The sequence below is a fragment of the Mirounga leonina genome, unplaced genomic scaffold, assembly GCF_011800145.1.
Source record: "Mirounga leonina isolate KUSES-001 unplaced genomic scaffold, KU_Mleo_1.0 Mir_154, whole genome shotgun sequence".
NCBI lineage: Eukaryota > Metazoa > Chordata > Mammalia > Carnivora > Phocidae > Mirounga > Mirounga leonina.
Genome location: NW_023270389.1, coordinates 13,220,425 through 13,246,703, shown reverse-complemented (window position 1 = coordinate 13,246,703; position 26,279 = coordinate 13,220,425). Strand labels below are relative to the sequence as shown.

Here is a 26,279-nt window from a genome sequence, read left to right as displayed (position 1 = left end):
ATTGAATACCAGCAATGTGATAGATGCTTTCCCTACTCGTGTGTTATTTAATTCTCTTAACAACCATGGAAGGTGGGTTTTATTAACCCATTTCATAAATAAGAAAATCACAGATCCAGTAAGTGCTAGTTTTTGTTGTTTGCCTGACTTCAAAGCCTATGAGAATTTTTACTACATTAACGATTTCCAAAGGCACTTGGCAAGCCCTATGGGGTTCTTCAAAGAAACCTAAGGGACCACAGGATTGGATTGTCAGTTGATGAAAATGGGCAAGACTCCTGGACTAAACTGGGCCTCACACCTCACACTAGTGAAGTTCTATATTTTTTCTGCTGTATATAACATAACCGTGGAGTGTTGATTAAAGAAACAGGGCCAACCAGGAAAGAAGGACCCAAGGATCCAGCTAGAGGTTATGGTTTTGGCCCTAGGTGATTTAACGTTGTTACTGTCACCCTGACGAAGCACACGGTTGCTGGTTCTATGTGGCTAAGAAGAATAGAATATGTGTTAAGTAGCAAACAGGATTCAGAGGGCTCCCAAAAGGCTAAAAACCAAGGTCAGGGCCAAATAAGAAGTTCAAAATTAACAAAGATCATGCGTAATTTGCATTTAGGTTCAAGAATGAATTACATAAATATAGACTAGAGGGGTGGTTCTCAGAGTCGACCGGCAGTTTGTGCATCACCTAGGAATATGTCAGAAGTGCAAATTCTTGGGCCCCAGTCTCATCCCTATTAGATCAGAAAGTCTGGGGGTTTAGGGCTCAGCAATCTGTGTTTTATTTAATAAGCCCTCCAGATGTTTCTAATGCAGGCTGAAGTTAGAGAACCACGCAGCTAGATAAACCACCTTCCCTTCCCTTTTTGCCTCCCTTCATTTCTTTCTCTTTATTCCATGTCATTCCAGAAAGGATTTGGGATGGAAAATCTGACTTAACAGTTTGTGTCAGGACAAAGGTTTTATTTTATAAAAAGTTTACTATGACTCAATGGTGTGATGTGGTTACTGCCAAAAGTAGTTTGCATTAAAAATAGTGACCAGAACAAGGGAAGCAATAGCCCCTCTTTTCCACATGTGGCACATTCTGTAATATTCTCCACATCCTGCTAGACTGCATCTGAGTGTGTTGAGGAAGTAATTACAAGAGGAGTATTGAAGGGGGGCTTGACAAGGATGGTGAAGCTCCTCAAACCTTGTTCTGAAGGAAGCAGTTGAGAGAAGGCGCCTCCTATGATTGGGGCCTGACATAGAAAAGAAAGAGAATTTTATATCTTGTTCCAGAGAACAAAACACAATATGAGGAAGCCCTGTCCTCTGGAATGAAGAGGGCAGGATGTTAGTCCAGACTTTTCCTACAGGGCTGTGGTCACGCAGGTAAGTATTTCAGGCTTCTTTCCCTTTGGCTGCAGACTGTAGATGATAAGGGCCATGATGTCCACCCCACAGGGTTTTTGTGAAGACCAAAAAAAACATGAACATGTGCAAATATTTGAAAAACTGGAAATGATAGTACGGATATGAAGCAATGATATTATTATTAAGTAGGACTAGTTGATGGAGATTTTATATCCAAGAGAAGGAAGGATTACAACATACAAATTATTCAGAAGTGAGAGGGCCTTTCTCAAGAAGTCCTGAGTCCGCTGTCATGAGAAGTCTTCAGACAGAGATGGAGATGTCAATGAATGAATTGTAGGGGTTGAAGCTGATGGCCTTCTGGTCCCTTTCTGACACTGATATTTCATGATAGGGAAGTTAAAGCACATCTGAGACAAAGTGCTCAGGGCCCCGCAGAGTAGGTGCTTAATTCAGCATTTGCTAATCACTCTGTGCCAGTAACCACAAACATTTAAATGCATTTAAATGTTAAGTACATTAAAAACATTAAATGCATTTAAAAACAACAACAACAACTAGTTAACCCGGTGTTGGGTTTTTACCTTCAGCCCTATTGTTAGATTTACCTTCGCATTAGAAGTCTGGGTTGAACTGACCCCCTGGTGCTCCTTTAGGTCCATCGATGTCTGAATATGCAAAGTAAAATGGAATTCTTAATGCTTTCTTATACCTCTTTGCAGTATCTCATGGGAGAGGAGTACGTATCACCCTTGGGGTCTAAGCCAAACCTGAGTTGATTTACAACGTTATTCCTCTAAGACTAAGATTTCCTCTGGCTGTAATTTTGCATCTAGTCTATTTCTTTCTTTCTTTCTTTTTCTTTCTTTCTTTCTCTCTTTCTCTTTCTTTCTTTCTTCTTTCTTTCTTTCTTTCTTTCTTTCTTTCTTTCTTTCTTTCTTTCTTTCTTTCTTTCTTTCTTTCTTTCTTTCTTTCTTTTCTTTTCTTCCTTTCTTTCTTTCTTCTTTTTTTTGCCCTGAACTATTGGGTAACATCAATGACTTTTGCCTCAATCCACTGCTGATTGGCTGCTTTCCAGTGGCAGAGACTTGAATGGATCCTTCTGTGTAGAGAGTTTTGTAATTCAGTGAAGAGTTTAGAGCCTTGCCAAAGGTGTTATGTGGGTATTTTGCACATATTATAGATAATGTGTGTATATCAATAATGTAATGAAGGTAACATTCATACCACTGTGGGTGGTAGCTAAGTGAGGGGCAGCTAAATTTCATTTCACAAAAGAAGCTCTCGTTTCTAATTCAATCAGAAACAGTTGTTCATCTGTTAAAGAAAAAAGTCAAAGCAGGGGATTATAGAAACAGGAGAGAGTGAGTGAGAGAGGGAAATAAGTATTTTAACTTAAAACATATATATGTATATGCGTATGCAGATGCAAAGACACACACACACACACACACACAAACACTTTACATGCTGAGTGTTTTATAAAAGGCCAAGGACTTTTCTATGGCTCTGACTACTGCCAATCCATGTCGTATTTTTTGCATGAACCACATCCATTATGCATCATCTACAATTTCTAGTTTTTCATTTCTTTGAAGAAGAAAGACATTTCAGGACAATTGTTGAGCAACCCGAGTGGAGGATCCTTCTAGGGCTATTTGTTTGTTTTTTAATTAATTAATTAATTAATTTATTTATTTATTTATTTAATTTAGAGAGTGAGCAGGGGGAGGAGCAGAGGGAGAGGGAGAGAGAGAACCCCAAGCAGACTCCACGCTGGGCGTGGAACATGATGTGGAGCTCGATCTCATGACCCTGAGATCACGACCTGAGCCAAAATCAAGAGTTGCACACTTAAACCAACTGAGCCACCGAGGCACCCCGGGATCCTTCTAGGTTTTTTTGTTTTTTTTTTTTTAAGATTTTATTTATTTGACAGAGACACAGTGAGAGAGGGAATACAAGCAGGGGGAGTGGGAGAGGGAGAAACAGGCTTCCCACTGAGCAGGGAGCCCGATGCAGGGCTCGATTCCAGGACCCTGGGATCATGACCTGAGCAGAAGGCAGACGCTTAATGACTGAGCCACCCAGGTGCCCCTCCTTCTAGGTTTTTATCATATTATTCCTTTTGTTATTTCTTCTATAGCTGTCTCTCTGACATCTGAAATTAGAAAAAGAGTTTGTTGTGGTAAAATATACATAAATTTAACCTTTTAGCGACTTTTTAAGTATATAATTCAGTGGCATTAAGTACATTTACAATGTCATACAACCACTACCACTCACTATTTCCAGAAATTTCCCATCATCCCAAACAGAAACTCTGCACCCATTAAATAGTAACTCCCCATTTTCCTTACCCACCACCCCTAGTGACTTCTATTCTGCTTTCTATCTCTATGAATTTGCCTATTCTAGGTGCCTCATGGAAGTGAAATCATATATTATTTGTCCTTTGGTGTCTGGCTTAGTTCACTTAGCATGATGTTTTCAAAATTCATCCATATTGTAATGTGTCAGAATTTCGTTCATTTTTATGGCTAAATAGTAATCTGTTATGTGTATACAGTACATTTTATTTATATTGTTTGTATATCTATTGATGAACACTTGGGTTGTTTTCACTTTTCAGCTATTGTGAGTAATGTTGCTATGAACATTGGGGTGCAAGTATCTGTTTGAGTCTCTGCTTTCAGTTCTTTTGGTTATATACCTAGGAGTGGAATCACTGAATCAAATGGTAATTCTATGTTTACCTTTTTGAGGAACCACCAAACTGTTTTTTTTTTTTTTAAGTGTTTTTAAAGCAACTTGTCTGTACTGAAGACTTTGCAAAGCATTCAACTTGGTTTTCACAAAAGCAACAGCTCTCTTAAATATTGGGCCTGCATTTCATTATTTCTAGACCATTTGATTCCCCTGGATAATTAACAATATCAAGTCCAACTAGCATACACGGGTTTAGAAACATATACAGTTGGTATTTGCTAAGCATACAACTCAACGGCTAAGACCAGAAGTTCTCAAAACATACTAGAGAGTAGTTTTCCAGCAATGAACCCCAGCATAAACCAATATATATTACAGAACAAATGGAGAATACCGGTTAATCTGGAAGCCAGTTAAGAGAGCTTCTAGTATTCAACTAAACTATTTTTGTCATGATACGATGTGTAGAGGAATTTAGAAGCAACTCTGATTCTGGAAAAAAACAGCTGCATATCCATGACTGTTCATGTTCAATACACTTGTTGGAAGACTGGAGAAAAATGACAGCAAAGGCTAAAATGGAGTGGGAAGTTGACTGACTGTATAAACTCTTGAATTTGAGGAAGTCCTAATCGATAATAGCAGTGGGTTGATTTTCTTCCCTTCCAGTTTAATTCTGGATGGATGATAAATGGAAGATAAACAGGGAATAGGGAGGTTGTGCCTATTCTTAGAAAGAAGATACCTTTCAAGTTAAGATTTCAGGCTTTGAGATGTGATTAGAAGGTTTTCTAGGCAGTTCTGAGACAACACCACGAAGCTGTAGGAGGAGTACTTTTATAGAGCATCATTCATCCTAGTTAGTGACTCAAGTGATTAAAGGTTTGGGAAATTGCCCCTCTAAATATGGGCTAAAGGAACAGGGTTTATTTAGCTTAGAGAGAGAGAGCGGGCATGCTGAGGGGGACTTAATAATAGTCTCCAAGAATATGAGGGATAGTCTATGAGTGATGGAAAGCAGCTGTTTCCTGTTTCCACTGAGGACTTGGTAAGAAAGAATGGAGTTCAATTGCAACGAGTGAGTTTAAGAATTCCTTGGCCATAAAGTTTGAGACAGCAAACCCACAAGACCAAAGCCACCTCTCTATTTCAGAACTGTGCAACTAACTAGCTGTCGTTCTTGGGTGGTTTAAATGGGCTTGTTCTTGAAATAGCAAAAAGACATAGAGGACCTATCAGTCAGGTGAGAATATGAAGTTGTCCACTGTTAGAACCTACTGGTGTTTTGTGGCTGAGGAAGCACTCATTAGAAGACGAGATTTAAGAAATAAAGAAGTTTCAGAATCTTTTTGCTCCCTTTTGGTCTGCTTTTAAAGCAGGATCATCTAAATTTACCCCTTCTCTCTGAGGTGAAAAATTTCCATGGATTTGCTGGTATGTGCTTTTTCTGCCCATTTGGTCAATACAGTCATTAAAAAAAATTCTGTGTCTTCAGTGATACTTATATCAGAGATAGATATCATAGACATTTGCTATATATACATATATATATAATATGTAATTAATACAACAATGAAAACAATGTTTTGTTCTAGACATTGTGTCTAAGTATTAGGGGTAAGAAGATGAATAAGACATACACTGTGCTGATTAGGAACAAAGCAAATATAAAAGCATTATGAAATAATGCATCAATATAGGAGGTACACTAGGGGAAAAAATTTAAAATCAGAAAAATGCATTCTGGATTTGCTACCAATTTTTAAGCAGCGAGGCAGATGGAACTGCCTGAAAACTTCTCAACCATTGTTTTATAATTTTTATCCTAGGTTAGGTTAATTATACCATTTATTATGAATTGGATACGTGGTGTCTTATTTGTCCAACTGGGAGTGTTTTCAAGGCAAGGTTTTATTTCCCGAGGATTGGGCTGCTGTGAACCTGTACCTTTAAAGTTACAGGTTTATGTTAGCATTAACTGTGTATACATTCCACAAGTTATATTTCCATCTTGTACCAACATTTATTTTATTCTTATTTAAAAATCTTTACTTCTATCACTGAGTGGTTTTTGGTTACCTGGAAGGGGGTAAGGATGAACTGTGATTCAAATCTGACCCCCATAACTCTTTGGTCTTCAAAATCCAGCACTGAAGTGGGGAAATTAGGGGTTTGCTTTGAATCCTCTCTCCCTATATGTTCACCACGAGGCACTGAGTGAGTTACTGAACCTCTCCGAGACTCTACTTTACAGGAATGTTTTGAGGATGAAATGAAATGAAATAATGTGTGCCAAGCCCAGAGCCCAGTGCACCCAGCTCTCAAGCCGTGTTTACTTGCTTCCTTTAATTCACCAAGAACATCTCTCCCCTGTGGTAGAATCATGATTGCCTCTAGCTTGTCTTCACTTAGTGGGGTGTGTTGACCCTCAGGGGCAAGACCAGGAGAGTGGGTTTTGTCTAAAATTCATTGAGGGCCCCCCAAAGTTCCATTGTGAGAATCTCTTTCCTTTCCTAAACTTACTTCATCCAGAAAAAACGTCTACCCTAATGCCAAATATTTTAGGAAGCATTTGTTGCTAAATTATCTGAACGAGTCATGTACGCACATGGAAGAAAAGTCCTTTTAAAATCAGCAGGAAGATCACGCATTTTTGTTTTGCAGGGTTGAAAGAAGAGTAAGTAAGGCTTCTAGATATTCAGGCATTAACAGACACTGATTAAATTGAGTGCTGTGCCTGGGAATGGCGTCAAATTGAAGACGTGATCACTGCCCTGGGGAAGCGTAGGAACTTGTTGGAAAGACCAGCCCACATGTATGAAACGAGCCCAGAATAGTTAGACTCAATGTCGGGAAGGGCAATATAAGCCCCTGAGTACTGAGGGAAGGCAAGATACAGGTTTGGGTAGGGATTTAATAGAGCTCTAGGAGACTTGAAATCTTGGTTTGACTGGCTCATAAAACACTCTCATTTAAAGACAGGCAGAATTTTTAAAAACCGCCTGAAGTGTTCACTTCCTATAGAAACCCAAGAACCTACTACAGTTGCTCTTCACATATTTGAACTAAATGAATCCTTCTAAAGTCTCAGTGTTCAAGCTGATTGGCTTTCAGAGTCTCACTCACACTTTGCCAGACTGCTCCTGCCCCAATTCACTCTTTGTCTGTGGGATATGGAATATCTTTATCAATCATAACAAGTCACATGGAGAGTAAAAACCCCAGCTAGAGACTTACCTCAAAAGCTGAAGCGTGCCACATATTGTAATGTGGGTGGATTTAGGAACCAGGGTTTTGGGACATTTTTCTCTTTATTAGAAGGAGATTTATAAGTCAGGACCTTTAGAGGGTGAGCATGGGTCCTCTGGACTGGCCCACTCTTCCTGTCCCTCCCCACCGCCCAGCTCCCCAAATTAAAAAGCAGAACAACAAAACCATTAACTTAATAGCATAGAATTTATGGCTGAAATCTTACAAAGCTTATGTCAGCAAAGTAAAATAATTACTGTCACTTTCTCTTAGACATTTGGCTTCATGGTTCCTGTCACCTTTATCATAACACACAGCTGACTTGGTAGCTCTGTTTTTCATGGCACATGGCCTGGTGCTATGCTTTTATGCACACGTGCTATGGGATGACAATACATGGATGTACCAGAGTGGAGCTAAGTTTAGATAATGAATTGGAATACTGTTAATGGTTTTGGGTTAGTCATGCTGACCTTATGCCAGCTGAGCTTGTTCCCTCTCTCTCTCCTTCTCCAGATTCTCAAATCCAAAGATTTAACGTCTCCGACCCAGCGCTACATTGACAGCAAAGTTGTCAAGACGAGAGCAGAAGGCGAATGGCTTTCCTTTGACGTGACTGACGCCGTCCATGAATGGCTCCACCATAAAGGTTTCAGCTGCCCTCTGTCCTCCTCCCTAGATGCTCAGTGACCCCACGTTACTGTAAGTTGATTGCAGATTTAAGGGTATTGTCACACATCCAAATGACCTCCTTGACTTAATGTTTTCCAGACAGAAACCTGGGATTTAAAATAAGTTTACACTGTCCCTGCTGCACCTTTGTACCATCTAATAATTACATCATTCCCAATAAAAGTGAAGAGCTAGAAGCAAGATTTGCAGGTAACTGAAACTTGGTCATACGAGGTGGGGGAGGGAGGGGTCTATATTCACAATCTCATGGGGGATGAAGTCTGTTTGCATGTGAGAATGGGATTGTTGGGTGAGGCTTGGGAGTTGTAATTGTTTGGGTAAAGATAAGGTTGGAGAAAGATATATGAAGGCAGAAGGGATTGGGACCAAGCAGTTGGTTCCCTGTTTATGCTGCTCCTTGCCCAGTGATGACTTGGCAGTACTAACTGACTGATTCATCAACTTTCCAAACTATTAGTCAGGTAAGCCCTTTATTCTTCATTCAAGCAAGCCAACTTTCCAGCTATGCTGATATTAGAGCAGAAGATAGTATACAATCAAGGACACCCATTGATAATGTCCCAGGTGCAATGTCAGGAGGCCTACAACCATATTTCACTTGGGAAGCCCCTCATACCATAGCCTCCTTACCTCACCTTCCATGTATCAGAACACTCCACCGTTTCTAGCTGGTGCCCGGTATTGCCAGTGGCTGCCTGATCAGACTTTTGGAATAATTTATAAAGACATAACGAGGCTTTAGTTGTTCCCTATTCCTGCTCACCTCTTAGTGATTGGCCAAAGGTCAAGGAGAATGAGGAGATGCCAAGGGTTGGAGTTGCTTCCCTTATTAGCTCACCAGTTCGACCGATGAGAGGTAAAGAGGGATGTCTGCCATGTGCTCGTGCCCACAGCGGCTCCACACCAGCACGCCAGGGAGCTGATTTCCCCTCCCCAGCTACCACCACCCAGGACCAAGGCTACGGTGGCCCTTGCTCATGGAAAAATATTCCCGGAGGTCTAGAGATTTATTTCAGTCTCTAACCTAGCCATGATTCTCTAGAGTGTGGAGATTAAGTGCTTAAACTGGCAGTCTCTTGAGCATGCTTTGGGGAGCTCAAGTTTCTGAATCTCAGATGGAATCAGGAAAGTGTTGAGGATGCCATAAAATAAATGAAAAAGCCCTTTCTTCACAGCTTCCCCAAATAGCATTAAGTAAGGGTGGCTTCTGTTTCCCTTGAACCTAATTCACTGCAATTTCGTGTAAGTCTCAGGTTGTGTTCATGAGGAAAGTCTTTTGAGTTTAGGAGTCTGAGGAAGAGAGTGAACTGGCAGGGACCAGGCACGTTCTTTCACTGTGCCTTCAGTCGCTGAGGGTCTGAACACAGCCTGACCTGAGGGTTGACTAAAATAAACTACCTAGGTTGCCCTTGGACTATAGTCAAAGGCTTCTTCTGTAGTGACCTTCATAACCAACAAGCCCTGCCTTGGACACTGAACTGCCTCCTGCCAAGAGCCTCAGTGAGAAGTGTCCATTGTCACCTGCGATTGTCTCCTCGTGCCATATCTATTTCCGTGGGGAGTGGCGGTAGCCAGCTGATGATGCTGTTGTGAGGTCATCACGGCTGTTTGTGACAAGATACAAAGGAAAAAAGAATGGCTGGTTATATTTGATGAAGGTAAAGCTAAATGTTTGTTACCCAAATGCATTTTTTCAAGGTATTGATGGCACCTCCACATATACCAGTGGTGATCAGAAAACTATAAAGTCCACTAGGAAAAAAAACAGTGGGAAGACCCCACATCTCCTGCTAATGTTGTTGCCCTCCTACAGACTTGAGTCACAACAGTCCAACCGGCGGAAGAAGCGTGCTTTGGATGCAGCCTATTGTTTTAGGTAAAGGAAATAAAAATAAAACAAAGTAATTACGTCTGTTAACTCTTAACACTGCCTTTGCCTTTTCTTACAAATTGACCTAAACTCCACTTGTTGCATAAGGCCAGGTGTGGGACAGGAGAGCCATCATACCTCCTAACAGCATTCTTCCCAGAGGCTTTAACCAGTTTTTCTGCGCGGTAGTCCTCAACACCTTGCAGTGCACCAAGTGTGAAGTCAGAAAATTAGTCCCCTGATGTTTTTTTCCCAAATCCCTCTGAAGTCCTCTGGGGCCGAAGAAGAAAATGAGCTCCCTGCTCCCCAGAGCAAGTATAAGGTTACTTGAAGCGTGTGATGGCGGATCCTTAATTGGAAAGACTCACCATCTGTGTGAAGCCCTCACCGCCCCCCCCCCCACACACAGTAGAGTGCCCATGGCCATGCCCTTTTTCACAGAGATGAGAGAAATAGAAGAAGAATGCTATTTATTGTGTCATTAGCTACAGAATCTGAGAGAAGTGAAGGCAACACAAATTTATTTCCCACTCCTGAAAGAGTTCATGGAGGGGAGAGTATGAGTGTTCTCCTGTGGTTTCTTACCAAGCCTCATAAGAGGAAAGTTCTTTCTTTATTTTGAGAGCTATGGGGCAGTAAGGGGTTCTCACTGATAAAGTGCTCAAAGAGCTCATGAGTAAAAGGGCTTTTTTTGCTCGCCAGAGTCAGTGGTTGCACGAAGCGAGGTTCCATGTGTCTTGATCTCTGGCTCATTCCCGGGTCTAGGGACAGGAGATGAAATAATGGATTCATTCTCAAAGGAAAACGCCTTAGATGGTTCTTTGAAAATAGCTGTTGTACTCCATTCATTTTATATTTGAAAGGGCAATCAAGGCTGACTGGCAAAACTGCCCAGTGTTGGTTGGCAAGGGGGGATTGGTCTCTTCCGCCACCTCTCTGCTTCTATTTAGTCATTCAAGAGAAAGGTTTGACTTTCAAGGTCACAGCCATGGGACTTGGGGTTTAGGATTCATAAGGGAAAGTAGTCCAGCAGGTCACCATGACATTCCATCGTGAAAGTCGTCTGAGATTACTATAAAACCATTCAAACCTGGCCCATGATACTTGTTCATTAGATGCTGTTTGCCTGAGTGAAGGAGTCATTTTTCTGACTTGGAATGAGGTGTGGGGGGTGGGGGTGGGAAATCGGCTGTAAAAGCTCCACCACTCTTTCTTCTAACAGAAATGTGCAGGATAATTGCTGCCTACGTCCACTTTACATTGATTTCAAGAGGGATCTTGGGTGGAAATGGATACATGAACCTAAAGGGTACAATGCCAACTTCTGTGCTGGAGCGTGCCCATATTTATGGAGTTCAGACACTCAACATAGTAGGGTAAGTATTTGGCTCCATCTCTTCTATTTTGGGATCTCTAACGTGTACCTGCCAATAACATGTCCAGTGAATTCTAATTAGCCTGGTGCCCGTTCATCATCACACATGAATGGGTACTGGAGAAATCCTTTTGAATGGGGAGGTCAAGAATGTAGGGGGTAGGTGAAATCAGAAGTAACACCGTTCAGTTTGAAAAGTAGGTTTTACCTTCCCAATTCAACGATAAGCAACCAGAAGACAGTTTTGTTCATTTTTTTTCCTTTATTTTATATTGTAAGCGATTAGTAGCTATAAAAAATCTTTTGGAATCAAAATATCCATTGGGGTCATGTACAGCTTGGATGTGAAGGGACCCAGGTCCCCATCTAAAGAAGGAGCCATCATCATCTACATCAAGGACTGTCATAGAGGAAAAAACTTTGAGGACCTCAGTGGATGCTTTGGCATAGTGACTCACTAGTGTATGGCAATTAAAAAGTCATTTGACTTCTCTAAACCTCAATACCTCAATTTTTTATCAGTAGAAAGAATGTTTATGTTAAAAATGATCTTTAAAATAACGATAGATATAAAGAGCAAACAGGTGAAATAAGAGAAATGATTTGAAAATTAGTATCTCCACGTCTTTTTTAATATACCCAAAGTACACAAGAATCTAAATATTTTGTCACATTACTTCAGTGAGGTTAGAAGGCTAATTCAGAGGACCAGTCCTAGATGGGAGGCCATGGGTTAGTAGCCCAGATCAGCAAAGACCTTTTCTATGTAATAATGATGCTTGTCCTAATGCTTTTTCCTGGTACCTCATAATGTAGGGTTTTAGAGATGGAAAGGACTTCATAAATTATCTTGTCCAAACATTTAACTTTACTTAAAGAAATTGGGGTCTAGATCGTGTAGGTGACTTGCCCAGGATCAAACAGTTGGTGACAAACCAAAACTTGGAACGCAGGCTTCCTTGTTTTATAACCAAGGCCTCCGTTTGCTGTCTTACTGAGTCTAATTCCTGAAATGTGGCTACACATTGAGGTTATGCCTCTGTAAATCTCCTTATTAAAGAGGCATTAGAAAAATTGCCTTCATTGCAGGGTAGGAAAATGGACCTGCTGCCAAAAGGATCACATAATGCACTTGGTTCAAGTCAAGAGTTTGGGGGTTATCAATTATTTTAGACAATCTGTAGTATAAAATTCCCCTTTAATTCATATGAAAAATCACGTGTTAGTAGAACATGAAGTCTATTTATTTATAAATGTCTACATATGCTAGGCTTTAAGTTGACAAATAGGGTTCTCCTTCCTTCAGCTGTTTTCCCAACTCCCCTGTAGATTTTGGCACTCCCGGCTGACCATGTGCTTGGCCATGTGAGGAAAACTTGCTCATGCCTGTCCCTTTGTCTGAGCTCTCTGGCCAGGCTATTTCAACTGGGCTATGGCAACAGTAGCTATAATGTGGGCAAGGTCCCAGTGCCAAGTAGAAATATAATTCCCCTCCCTGATACACAGAGGGAGTGTGTGAAGGCTGAGACCAGGCTTGTTTTTCAAGGAGAGAGGAAGAATAACTGTCATGGTCACAAATATGTGGTTTGGACAGTTACCCAAGAAGCCAGAGGTAGCTTAATAAAGTAGTCAGTGTTGCTGCACTGAACAGATCTTCTGTCTTCGGCTGAAAAAATCGCAGTGAATCTCGAGGAAAAGGTCACTTGCTGTTTGACTAACACATTAATGGCATCCTTGGAAATGTCTCTTTATCATCACTGGGGAACCTACATAATTCCATTGGTAAAAGTCCCATCCCCCTTGGATATAAAACGGAGATAAGGGTATGGGACTAACTCTAGAACTTTCGCTTCATTCCACTGTGGGACTGGCTAAAGCCCTCCAACGTAGACACTACCATTTACCACATGGAATCTAATGGAGGGTTGATTATTATTACTCTCGTGGTTAATTATTATTACTCTTAAGCAAAATGTAAGAAAGTGAATAATTAAAAAGAGAGCTTGCTTTTAGTGTCATTCTTTTTTTTTTTTAAAGATTTTTATTTATTTATTTTTGAGAGAGAGAGTGTGTGTGCGAGAGAGCACGAACAGGGGGCTGGGGCAGAGAGAGAAGCAGACTCCCCGGGAGCCGATGAGGGACTCAATCCCAGGACGCTGGGATCATGACCTGAGCCAAAGGCGGATGCTTAACCCACTGAGCCATCCAGGCGCCCTAGTGTCATTCTTAATTAACTCTTAACTGCTTAATGTTTTATCGTATTTATGAAACAATAAGAAATGAAAAGACTCGTGTCTTTTTTCTTTTAAGCGAAAATGTAGGTGACATTAAATGGGCCCACAAAGATACAGCACAGGGAGGTTTCACGTGCAGACAGGTGTTTTTTTCTATACCTAAGGGTAGATTAAAGCTCTGATGGGAGTTGTAGAAGTGATTCTTCTACTCCTCCGTGTATTTGCTTCTTCACGGAGGACAACAGTCTCATATTGCCTTATTTGGGCTATGAGGTCAAAACAAAGTCCATAGAGTCTCTGAGCTTAATAGAACTCTAACCTAGGTGGAATTGGAAATAGACACTCGGAAGGAAGTGTAGACAGCAGAGCAAATACTAAGAGGACCAAGTTTTTCAAGGGCCTGGCAAGCGTGTGCAGCAAGGCAGTGATCAAAGTCCAGAATTATTGGGGAAACTGTAAACTTCATTGAATGAGCGATTTTGTGCAATCTGAGCTTTTACAAAATCATTTGTTTACGATGCAGGAGGAAAGGATTCTGTAGGAAAATGATGAATTCAATGATTACTAGGAACACATATCAAGTTGGCCATAATTGGGGGTTAAGAGAAGGAAATTGTAAACCAAAACTCGTTTAAATTGCCTCCTGAGTGCTGACGGATAAGGTAACACTATGGCTCTATGGAATGGTTCTTTTTAAAGTAATTGCCCTCCCCCCCCTTTTTTTTTCCTATGTTCTCTTTCCTCTCCTATGTCCTTTCAGGTTCTCAGCCTATATAATACCATAAATCCAGAAGCATCTGCTTCTCCTTGCTGCGTGTCCCAGGATTTAGAACCGCTAACCATTCTCTACTACATCGGCAAAACACCCAAGATTGAACAACTCTCTAATATGATCGTAAAGTCTTGCAAATGCAGCTAAGATTCTTGGAAAAGTGGCAAGACGATAATCCCATGGTGGAGGATCAGGAGGAGGACAACGACGAGAACAATGACAATGTTTGTAACAAGAAAACATAAGAGAGCCTTGCTTCAACAGTGTTAAAAATTTTCGAAAAAAGCGGTACTAGTTCAAACACTTTGGAAGTCTGTGTTCTGTTTGTTAAAACTGGCTTCTGAAACAAAACAAAACAAAGCAAAACAAATTGAAGGCTTTATTCTACATTTCACCTACTCTGTAAGTGAGAGAGACAAGAAGCGAAACCTTTTTTTTTTTAAGAAAAAAATAAACACTGGAAGAATTTGTTAGTGTTAATTATGTGAAAGGAAAAAACAAACAAACAGGAAAATCCCATTAAGTGGAGTTGCTGTACATACCGTTCCTATCCCATGCCTCACTTGATTTTTCTGTATTGCTATGCAATAGGCACCCTTCCCATTCTTACCTTTAGAGTTAACAGTGAGTTATTTATTGTGTGTTACTATATAATGAACATTTCATTGCCCTTGGAAAATAAAACAGGTGTATAAAGTGGAGACCAAATACTTTGCCAGGAACTCATGGATGGCTTAAGGAACTTGAACTCAAACGAGCCAGAAAAAAAAGAGGTCATATTAACGGGATGAAAAACCAAGCGAGTTATTATATGACCAAGCAAGTCTGCAGTAAGATAAAGACCCTGAAAACACATGCTATGTGCCGACTGCCCAAGGAAGCTTCTTGTAAGGTTCAAAACTGAAAAGCCTGTTAATAAAGAAAACTTTCAGTCAGAATAAGTCTGTAAGATTTTTTTTTTCTTTTTAATTGTAAATGGCTCTTTGTCAGTTTAGTAAACCAGTGACATGTTGAAATGTTTTGATACGTACCGGTCCAACTTCAGACCTTAAAGTATTGCCGTGTAGTTTTGCTATAGGTTTTTCTTCGTTTCCGTATATGTAACCATACCTACATTCTTATAATAGATGGGGAGAGAAGCCAATGTAATTGGAAACACACCTGCAGATCTCTTTTGCAAACTATTAAATCAGAACGTTAACTACTTTACATGTAATGTGTAAATTTTTACCATATTTTTAATGTTCTGTAATAATGTCAACTACGATTATTTCGATTGGACTTAAATTGGGGCTCTTTTTAATGATCACTCAGACCTGTGTGTTTCCTCTAGCTGGCCAGGACTTTGAGGAAGGCCGCTGTAGTTTGACTTGCAGCACAAATACGTGTTTTATAGTATTTGCTCCATGTGTGCTTTGTGCATTGTCCAATATTATGACCTAAGCTACCTGAGTCCACTTGTCCTTTCGTTTTCCTTTTATAAAAAGGATCGACTCAAGTTCACTAGTCTTCCTTCATCTTCTAAGCATCATTACTAATCCATTCAGATGTTAACCATCTTCTATGTTAGGAAAATGGGACTCTGATAGATGTATAGATCATTGAGCTGAAATATTTTCGTTTTAGCAAGGGCCTCAGGATCTGACTGAGACTCAGAATCTTCATGGCTGAGTGAAGACAGCTTTCTCCAACTTGGTTTCATCGGTATGTTCACAGAATTCTTCGGTTTGTAGAGATCAGACAGTTCATAGGATATATCTTTTTCTTTAATCAGGTTTTTAGTGTTCGGGGGGAAATGGAAAGATTGACATTTTAGTTGATTTTTTTTTAAGGGAGAAAAAAAAGCCCCGCGCAGCCTAAGTCACTTAGTTGAGTTCACTGAAGTTAAAGGTTTTCATAGATGTTCTTTGACGGTTGTTCGAGGTACAAGCCAAATACGCCCATGATCAAAAAATTCTGTTTTTCCCTCTGAATGAGAGTTCTTTAGATCTGAGGCTAGAATTTACCTTGCTTTAATAAATGAATGGTTTGCCTTACCGTTGCAGAGAAGGTAACGTTCCGTCAAGGTTGATAGGAGATATCAGTTTACCGGTTGTCTCTTCCTTAGCTTGAAGAGAAAAATTAATAGGCAAAACAATGGAATATTTACAGTGTCACCTAAAGGGCAGCATGGCGAGGTGTGAATCCAAGTGAAGTTATTTGATCTAGTAGACTTCTTGTCTGACATTTCCTGGCTGTTAATGAAATGACAAATTGGATTCACAGGTTTGAAAACTGGAAAAGCAAGAGAGGGGATGCCATGGTAGTAAATGACCCTCGTGTTGGGTGTGACCCGATCCCAGAAATTGAGTGTGTTGATTTTTTTCCTTCCATTTTCTATTAATTCTATGTAAATCACTTTTATTTCTGCAGGTATTTTCCTCTCAGATAGAATGACGTTTTGTTTTGTATTATTTTGTCTTTCCTCATGAATGCACTGATAATATTTTAAATGCTTTATTTTAAGATCTCTTGAATCTTTTTTTTTAGTTTGGGGGTTCTGTAAGGTCTTTATTTCCCATAAGTAAATATTGCCGTGGGCAGGGAGGGAGGTGGGAGGGAATGGGAAGATGTTAGTGTACGGGTGGGGGGGTGGGGCGGCGGTTTTTATATGTTAAGCAAGCAGTACAATTTCATGGTTGGCATGGTTTAAAAAAAATGGAATATAAGAATAGCTGTTTTGTATTTTGATGACTGATTACGCTGTATTTTAAACATGATGTATGTCTGTTTTGTGGTGCTCTAGTGGTAAATAAATTATTTCAATTGTATGTTGATGTGTTTTTCCTATCACGGGATTATCACTGAGACTAGAGAACACCTCTACTGCCCTGAGAATCATCTCGAGCTGGAAAAGTCCTACATCTTTAAGGTTGTGCTTTTATTCTCAAGGATACTCACTACAGAAATGTCATGTTTTATAGCTCATGAGCCAGGACGTATCTACCAAGGACTGAAGAAGACTGTGCAGTCTTTTTATTCTCTTGTTTATTGCCATTTGGTAATTGTTTGAGATTTAGTTTCCATCCAGCTTGACTGTCTACCAGAAAAAATGCAGAGAGTTGTTTGAACCATGCCTTGGCTTTCTGGTTCTATGTTCTGCCAACCCCAAGGCCAAAAGAACTGGTCTAGACAGTATCCCCTGTAGCCCCATAACTTGGATAGTTGCTGAGCCAGCCAGATATAACAAGAGCCACGTGCTCCTTGGGATTGGTGTTGGGAACAGCTACTCCTCTCCGTTTCCCCGGCCCACTGCACCGAAAAACCCCTATTCCCGCAAAGTGCTTTGGCCGTTTCCTTCAAGAACAGGCTTTGCAAGTGAGTTGCCAGTCTCGTAATAAATGGAACTAATAAAAAAGTAGTTGTGGCTCGATCTGGTTGTCTTGCTTTATCTGGTGGAAAAAAACCAGTTTGTGCCCATTGTCGAAACCTCACATAGGAACAAACCATCGATGCAAGTGTTCAGGTGGAATAGAAAATGGTCCCTTTTCTAGAATCCTCTGTGTTTGATCTCTTCTATCCTCAACTCACAGTTAAAGGAAGTTAAGGAAGTGTTTTCACTTGAGCTGCTTCTCTGCAGAGTGGCCAGCACAAGGCCTATCACCCCAGCCCGCATCACCTTCATGTGATGAGTAAGAGGAGGAGGGTAGCAGGGTAATGAAGAGTGTCACCTAACATCAACTTTAGGAAGTTTGTCAACTGCTCTGAGCCTTGTTTCTTTGTTTTTTAAGTGAGGAAGAGACTGCCTGCTTCACAGGGGTTTGCACGTTTGTTCCTGTGTTTTTGTGGTTAAGTGACTCTACATATGAAAAGCATTTCCCTTGGCGTTTGGCCTATAGTTGATGATCAGTAAACTGTAGTCTTAATATGTTTCTCAACTTGTTCTGTTTTTGGCTTCTTGGCAATTCTATTGTAATGAGGTGTTTATATTCAGACTGTAACCTGGGCCCATACTTCCCCGTCTTGAGAGTGAATGTGTAAACCCTCCAGACTCTCCATAAATGGATCAAGCCATCAGTTATTTCTGAGAATATTCTGTAATTCTATTTGTTAAACTTTTGGTTACATGTCTGACCAGAAGTTGTTTAAAACAGTGGGGGAGATGGTCATGTAAATCTTTGCTCAGGTCTACCAACTAAACTCAAAGTAAAAGAGACAAAGTGGCTAGCTGAATGACCTACTTCCTAAGATGGTGATAGAACTGTGTGGTTTGCTGAGCACCTACCAGCTCCTGTTCTCTGTTAACCTATTTAACCTCACGTATTACCTTATGATGTAGGGGTTTTGTTTTTTGTTTTTTTATATAGCTCCATTTTGCAGGGAAGTGAGCAGACGCAGAATGGTTAAATCATGTGTCCAAGATCCCTCAGTTTATAAGGGAAGGGTCTAGAATTTCATTGTCCAGTAAGTACCCTAGCTTCTAGGTGTATGTGGCTTTCAAGCAGTTGGAATATGTCTAATCTGAACTGAGATATAACAAAGTGTAAAATACACATCAGATTTCAAAGACAGTACCAAAACAAGAATGTAAAATGTCTCATTAATTTTTGATCTTGATTACATGTCTGAATAATACTATTTTGGATATATGGGATTAAATAAAGTATATTATTAAAATTAATTTCACCTGTTTCTTTTACTTTTGTAATACCATTACCATAAAATTTAAAATTACATATGTGGCTCCCATCTGTTATTTTGTGTTCTATTTTTCTAGCATTGCTTTTTGGTTCTTTCTTAGGATTTCTGTCTCTCTGCTTACATTGCCCATCTATCTGTTCTTGCATGCTGTCTACTTTATCCTTTAGAGCCCTTAGCATATTAATCAAAATTGTTTTAAATTCTCGATCTGGTCATTTCTTTTTTTTTTAAAGATTTTATTTATTTATTTGAGAGAGAGAGAATGAGAGAGAGCACATGAGAGGGGGGGAGGGGCAGAGGGAGAAGCAGACTCCCTGCCGAGCAGGGAGCCCGATGCGGGACTCGATCCAGGGACTCCAGGATCATGACCTGAGCCGAAGGCAGTCGCTTAACCAACTGAGCCACCCAGGCGCCCAATCTGGTCATTTCAATATCCCTGCCAGATCTGATTCTGATGCTTGCTGCATCTCTTCAAATTGTGTTTTTGCCTTTTAGTATGCCTTGTAGTTTTTTTCTTGATAGCTAGACATGACATACTGGGTAAAAGAAACTGCTATAAATAGGCCTTTCTAACTTAGTATTGAGGTGGGAGGGGAAGCATTCTATAGTCTCCTGGTGAGGTCTCAGTCTCAGTATGCCTCTGCCTCTGGACTATGAACTTCACAAGAGCCTCTCAGTTTTTTTTCTCCACCACCATTAGGTGGCACAGGATGGCTAGAGTGGGCTGGAGTTGGTATTTCCTTTCCCTAGGTCAATTAGGCTCTGATACTCCAACTAGTTAGCCTTTGGTTAATGAGTGTCCCCTGAGAGGGGACCATGCTAAGAACAGAGCACTTGGGTATATTTCAAAATGGCTCCTTGCCCCCTCTCCCTGCTGGATGTACTACGAAATTGTTCTCCAATATTTACTCTGGGAATGTGGTAAAGCTCCTGGAGGTAAATATTAACAATATTGTGCCTCCCCCGTGACTGGGTCCCCCCCAGAGTTTTTAACTCTCAGAGTTGTTTGCACTGAGCTTTCCGTAGTTCATCAGTTAGGCTTCAGGTTTTCCTAGCCCGGCAATGGTTTCGGCAATGGTTTTGGCACTGGTCCCTGCTTGTGAGTCTCTGGTCTTGGAAGTTGTGATGGCCCGTATTTGCCCATCTCTTTCTCCAGTTCTGGAGGCTGCAGTTTTTTCTTCTCTTAGGGATCCAAGAAGACTTACTGATTTTTCCGTCTGTTCAGCTTACAGCGCTAGTTGTTAAGATGAAGTGGCCACTTCCCAGCTCTTTATATGCAGAACCAGAAACTGGAAGTTCTATTTCTTATTCTTATTCGACAGCTTTAGTGTAGAATTTGGAAGCAGCTCTCTTTAGAAACAAAGGCTAAACTCTTCCCCTCAGCTATCTGACCAGCTTTTGTTTTTGAAATTAACATACGGTTGAATAATATTAGGCCAAACCCTCTGAAACTGGCTTTGTAGGTCATGATTTCTTGTATGTTGGCAAGGGTTCAACCTAACAGTTGGCACGGATTGACTAATATGGTAATGACAATGCAAATATTATACAAACCCCACCAACAAAACTCTTGATAAAATCAATGGTTACATACCAGCAAAGCCACCAAGTGGGACAGTACAACCCACTTCTAGGGTCGTTGGATTATTGTATTAAATGTTTTCAGTCCATAAAAATCTTCATCGATATACCTGTGACAACTTTTTCTGCTGTATTTAAGGGGGAAAACAAATCAAAACACTCATTGTGCTCATTTGAGTTCCTGGTCTTGAGAAGACATTGCTTTTCTATCTGTAAGTAACTTGTGCGGAGCTTCCTTTGCTTAGAGGCCTTAGATGGGTATGTCCAGGCTTTGGGTTCCAGAAACTCACAGAAGGGAGGAGTTGTGTTTTTGTAATACATATATATATGTGTGTATATATATATGTGTATATATATATATATATATATATATATATATATATATATATACACACACATATATATATTTTTTTACAGAATCAAAATTACAAATACAAAATTAGATTCAGAGCCTTAGAAAGGGCCCATAAAATGGGAAAAGCCAGGACTTGTAAATTTTAAGAGCTTCACTGCAAACCTGCCTCTGGGCTTGAAGCTAATACATGCTTTTGTTTCTATCAAAGCCTGTTACCTTGTAATTCTAGCTACAATTGGATTTCATCTTTCATTGCTAATCTGCTAAAATCAGTTTTAAATCAGTTTAAATCAGTTGCTCTGTTCTCTCTCCTCCCCTTATCTCTGCAACTGCATTTTACGTGCTGAACAAAGGAAAATAAGACCCTGGTTTCACTAATATTCCAGGTCAGAGACAATAAAGGAAATGTTATTTTTATACCTCTTTTGAAACATCAAACTAGATCCTATGAGATTGGAGAAATTGTTAAGATACATATTTGATCATTGTACCAATAGATAGGAGTAACTTATTAAAGTTATTACATGAAATTATAAAACGAATGCCTTCTTGATGGCCTTTTTTAAATGAAAGAATTGCTTTAGGTTTTTTCCTGATGGTGTCTTTATTTCCCTGAAATACTTTGAGTTGGTTTTTTTATTTCAAGCAAGTAATGGCTGTTTGGAGAAGAGATGAGTGTGTTCCTGTAATTGGGCAGAGACGTAGTGAAAGGAACAGAATGTACTGAGGGAGACTGTACTGTGTGATCAAAACTAGGGAAATCAGTCAGCCTGAGAGAACAGACATAATTAAAGAGCAAGGCAAGAAATTAGTGGTAAAGAAAAAGGCCCAATATAATCTCTCAGGCTTTTCCCCCAAAGTAGGATTTTTCTCTCCTATAGATGCCAACCCAACTGAAAGAACACAGATGTGTTACTCAGGTGACATCATAAAGGTCTGGCCAGCCCCAGAGATGGAAACCCTCTCCTCAGGCCCAAATGTCCATTCTGAATCATATAGAAAATTCCAAATCTCAGGATTTTGGGAGCAAACAAACTAAGAAGTTGTGTAATCCAATCCTGCTCTAAAGGCGATGTGAAGTCATGCAGTTTGGCTTGTCCTCAAATATGGGTGTAACACTAATTTCTTCATTTGAAGCAAAATTAAATTAAACAGTACAGAAAACTGAGAACTTTAAATCAAGCGTTGGTGGTTCATTTTGTGAAGTATCAAATGTCACATCACCGTGTGTGTACATCTTCCCCTTGCTCATATCCTGGTGTTCCGAGAAACCACTGGCCACGTTCAGATTCCTACAGAGGTGAAGTAGATAGAAGCTTCTATGGGAGGCATAATGGAGCCCTGGGGAGGTCTGGCAATCCCCTTGAACACTGTCTACTTGTTACAGCCTCTGGTAGCCAACAATGAGGAATTATTCCCGTACGATTTTTCCCTAAGTGTTTGTGTGTGTGTGTGTGTGTGTATTTCAATATTGTCAGTGGTGTAACACAAGAACCAGTTGCAACCCAGAGGTGCTAGGATCGATTTTGATTTATTTACTCTTGTTCAGGGATCTGAAAGAGTGATATCAGGGAACACTTCGAGGCGCAACAGAAGGGGAAGGAAGGAGGGGACATGGGGAAAGGGACAGGAAGGGAAGGGAGGGACACTGAGCACCACCTTCATGTGCAGCTCACATTTAGTCCAAGAGTTTGATGTCTGTGTGTAATACCAAAGCAACCGAACCAATGTAGTGAGAAATACAGAACAAATTGGTCAACTGGACTTAACTTCAAGCAGAAGATTCAAAGGAGGAATCCCACGGTGCTCTTGTCTTTCAGTAGGAGCCTTTAAAAGCCAACCTGCTGCTTGCATAAATGATGTGACTAGAAGAAGCGGCTCTTTGTTCTCTGTCTCTGTCCTGCTGTGCTGGGTTTGGAGAATGGTCACATCCCACCCCCAGGGGTCTCCCTCAGAACAGTGAGCCATCCCAATCGTGTGTTTCCTACTTTTGACCAGTCCTTATTTATCTTGTGTTCCAGCACCTAGTACACAATTTAGCTCATGGAAATTTAATGAATGTTTGTTAAATTGAGGGAAAGCCTGGGATAGAGTTAGAGGTCCAACTCTGCTACTGAGGCACTGTCTGGGACCCCAAGAAATCAGCATTCTCAGCATGTCCTTCTTCAATAAACAAAAGCATTGGATTAGGTGATCTATAAAGTACTTTGTAATTTTTTTTTTTTTTTTCTGATTTGTAGGTTGCCCTCATGTGTTTTTCTATGATTGGTACCAGTGGGCAGGAAGCATCATTCATTTGACAAATGATTTCTGAGCTTATCCTATATACCAGATTTTATTTTAGATTTTAGGTTCACATAAGTGAACAAAACAGGCCAAATCAGTGAACTCTGCCCTCAGCAAATTCTGCTGGAGCAGGGATTTCACTCCAGTGAAAACCTGAAAGAAGATGTTAGAATGCGCTCTCACACTGCACCTTCCCTGTTGCTAACACTGAGAGACATGGTTTCCATCTCTGATGGAGGCAGAATCAGCAGCCGCTTCTCTGGCTTGATTTGAGAGGTATAGGAGAAGGAAGAGCCTCGACTTCCCAAAATGCTTTCTCCATCAGAGCCTGTCAATGGACAAAACCTTTCATTTGCCGATCAGAGATAAGGCTGGGATATAAACCCCGGTGTGAGATAACCCAACTCTGCCAATTCACACAAGAGAATTGGTGAACAGCTTTTCGTAATGAAGGAAGATTGGAACAATGTTATCTCTGCAGGTGGAGGACCAGCAAACAGGGCTTCTGATGTTCGTTCCACCCCCTAGAATCCTTGAAAGTCCATAGTAACTAGTTCTGCAGCCCAGGAGCTCACAGCTTAGAATGAACCAAATTATCATTATCTTTAGTTTTGTTACCCGCCGTGCCATCATCTACAAAATCATCACTACGACTTACAAGTGTGTGTGTCTTGATTTATATCCCCCATGGGTAACTTGTTCCATCTAATCCCAGTTCCAGGGATTCTGAGCCAGGAACACTTTTGCTCCCATGCCCCTGGGACATTTGACAAGATCTGGAGACACTTTTGGTTGTTACAATTCAGGAAGTCTTACTTGCCTCTGGTGGGTAAAGGCCAAGTATTCAACTAAACATCCTACGATGTGTGGGATGGCTCCCTCAATAAAGAATTAGATGGCCAAAGAATGTCAATATTGCTATAATTGAGAAACTCTGATTGCGACAAAAACTTCCTCAACATTTGTTAGTTATCACGGGTTTCATGAGGCAGTGAAGAATTATTAAATAGTGTGAATAACTGTGATGAGTTTCTAAAATGACCCTCGAGGTGCACAGTAGCAAAAGTGAGAATATTTCCAAAATATACTTCAACCAGAGGGCCTCTTAAAGCAAATTCTGCATTAATTTGTGTCTATTATATAGGCCTCAATGACGACTGCATTTGGAATGTGATGTCATTCCCCATGTGCTCAGAAGTCTTTGGTCTGTGGGAAAGCAGGGTTTAATGGCTTCTTTTCTGCATTCATATTTTTAGTGTTTTCCTCAGAGTCTTTAAAGAAATTTGTTTTGGGATCTGTACTTGACAATGAAAGAAAGGGAATTGTATTGTCATCTTTATTAATAGGAACATTTATTGGAGGGTATGTACAGTTGTTCTCCTCTATGACCAAATTGCTCAAATCCTTAAGGAAGGCCACATCTGGACCCCTCAGTTTATGCTGTTATAAAAAGACAAACAGGTCTGTCTGTCTCTTATCTTGTTCCCTCTGAAACATTCTTCACAGTTCAGCAAGAGGATCTTTCTCAAGCAATGATGAAATATGTCAGCCCCTGCTAAAAGCCCTTCAGAGCATTGCTGTTGCATATAGGGCAAATCTAAAATCCTTAACATGGTAGATGTTCCTTTTTAAGACTATGTATTCAGACGTGAAGAAAGGAATTTTATGTTTCTATGACTGAATCCACTCATAAGCCTCTCATTCTGTTCTAGTAGCAGAACAATTAAGCCTGCCAAGTGAAGAGAACTATGTCGCTTGAGTTTTAAAGCGGTTTCTTTTGGCTAATTACTCAGCATTGGATTTGCTCTGCCCACTCCTCCTTTTTCTCTGTTCTAAGTAGCGTGCGGGTCCTGGTGGAGGCTTATGGGGCCTATAGGAGGTATGGCGTTGGTCTGTGGTACTCTTTTCTCTTCACTGATCCCTGGAGTATATCATAACCCATCTTGGACATGGCCTTCTACATCAGAGGAGGTCGAAAAAGGAACATAAAAATAAATACTGGTGTTTGAAATAAAAATTTGGTATGCAGGACTGGTTACCAGGGGATGGAAGAGATAAGGAACCACATAGGGGCCTTTAAGGCAACCCAAAGGCTAGCAACAGCCGAAAGCTAGTACCACCCCTAAGCCAGAGGGACAAGTGAGGAAGCCGTGTTACCAGAGCTCAGGGGCCTCCCTGTTGGGGGCTGGAGCTTTGAAGTGCACACAAACTTTGCTGGAAATGTCTGAGGCAAAGTAGGTAGAAGTTCCCTAGATTCTTTCTTCCCCTTGCCCTCTGTCCTGTCAGCATCTCCCCTGGTTACCCTCAGTAGGAAGTCAGGTGAGATAGGAATCAGAGAAATGCAACCTGTAAGGATTAGCTTCCCCATGTCGGAGAACAGAGTAGGGGAACAGTGAGGAGTGGATCTCAGGGCAAACAGGCCCAGGCCCACCATATCCTCTGTGCTGGCCTTATGTGCTCCTGAGGTCAGAGGATCTGCTGTGTCCTTCTTGTTTGTCAGGAAGACATGCTTTACATTGTCTACATCCCAATCCCCTGTCTCTTGTGGTTAGCTGACTCTCCCATTTCTGTGCCTTTTTCAGAGGGATTGGAAGCTCTTGCCTGTTTTTCTTGACTCATGCTGAGTTCATAGAACTCACTGATGCTGCCTTAGGTAATCCTTTCAAACATCTCCTTCAGTCATTGTTTTTCCACAGTTCAGGTCCCATGTTTGCCGCATGAGGCTTACTGTCTGGGAAAGTGGGGACATGGATGCTCCTCAAACCTGACCAAGGTATGGGATCACGGTCCTCTTCTCATCTTCCACACCCTAATCAAGTTGCCTCCAATCTCTTTCCTATTTAGTTGTGAAACTCTTATCTCCTTTGGGGAAAGAAAACATATTCTTCCTGTCTTACACTGGGCACTGAGTTTACAGGTCTTCAGATCAAGAGAAACAGTACTCAGGATGATGTACCTAAGGATTTTCACCTGAGCTTCATCCATATTTGGATTTTATTTGAATGACAAAATCCTAGACTTCATGCTTATGGCAGGAGACATGGAAGTTTTGAAGGACGGGGTTGAGTGTAAGTGGCATTTTGGGAGGGATGCGAATCATTGTAGTCAGTGGGCAG

The 26,279-nt window shown here is 40.7% G+C and overlaps 1 protein-coding gene across 3 annotated transcripts in view; it reads left to right on the top strand.

Annotated features, from left to right (window-relative positions):
* The window catches only part of TGFB2 (transforming growth factor beta 2), an 80,398-nt gene extending 64,303 nt beyond the window's left edge, over positions 1-16,095 (top strand). For 2 of the 3 annotated variants that reach the window (XM_035010114.1, XM_035010115.1), the window contains 5 exons: positions 7,834-7,966; positions 8,089-8,199; positions 9,709-9,886; positions 11,103-11,256; positions 14,250-16,095. In XM_035010114.1, the coding sequence (XP_034866005.1) occupies positions 7,834-7,966; positions 8,089-8,199; positions 9,709-9,886; positions 11,103-11,256; positions 14,250-14,408 (735 nt within the window). In that variant the 3' untranslated portion in view covers positions 14,409-16,095. The remainder of the gene's footprint in view (positions 1-7,833; positions 7,967-8,088; positions 8,200-9,708; positions 9,887-11,102; positions 11,257-14,249) is intronic. The other variant, XM_035010116.1, reaches the window with a different exon arrangement.
* The last annotated feature ends 10,184 nt before the right edge of the window (positions 16,096-26,279 follow it).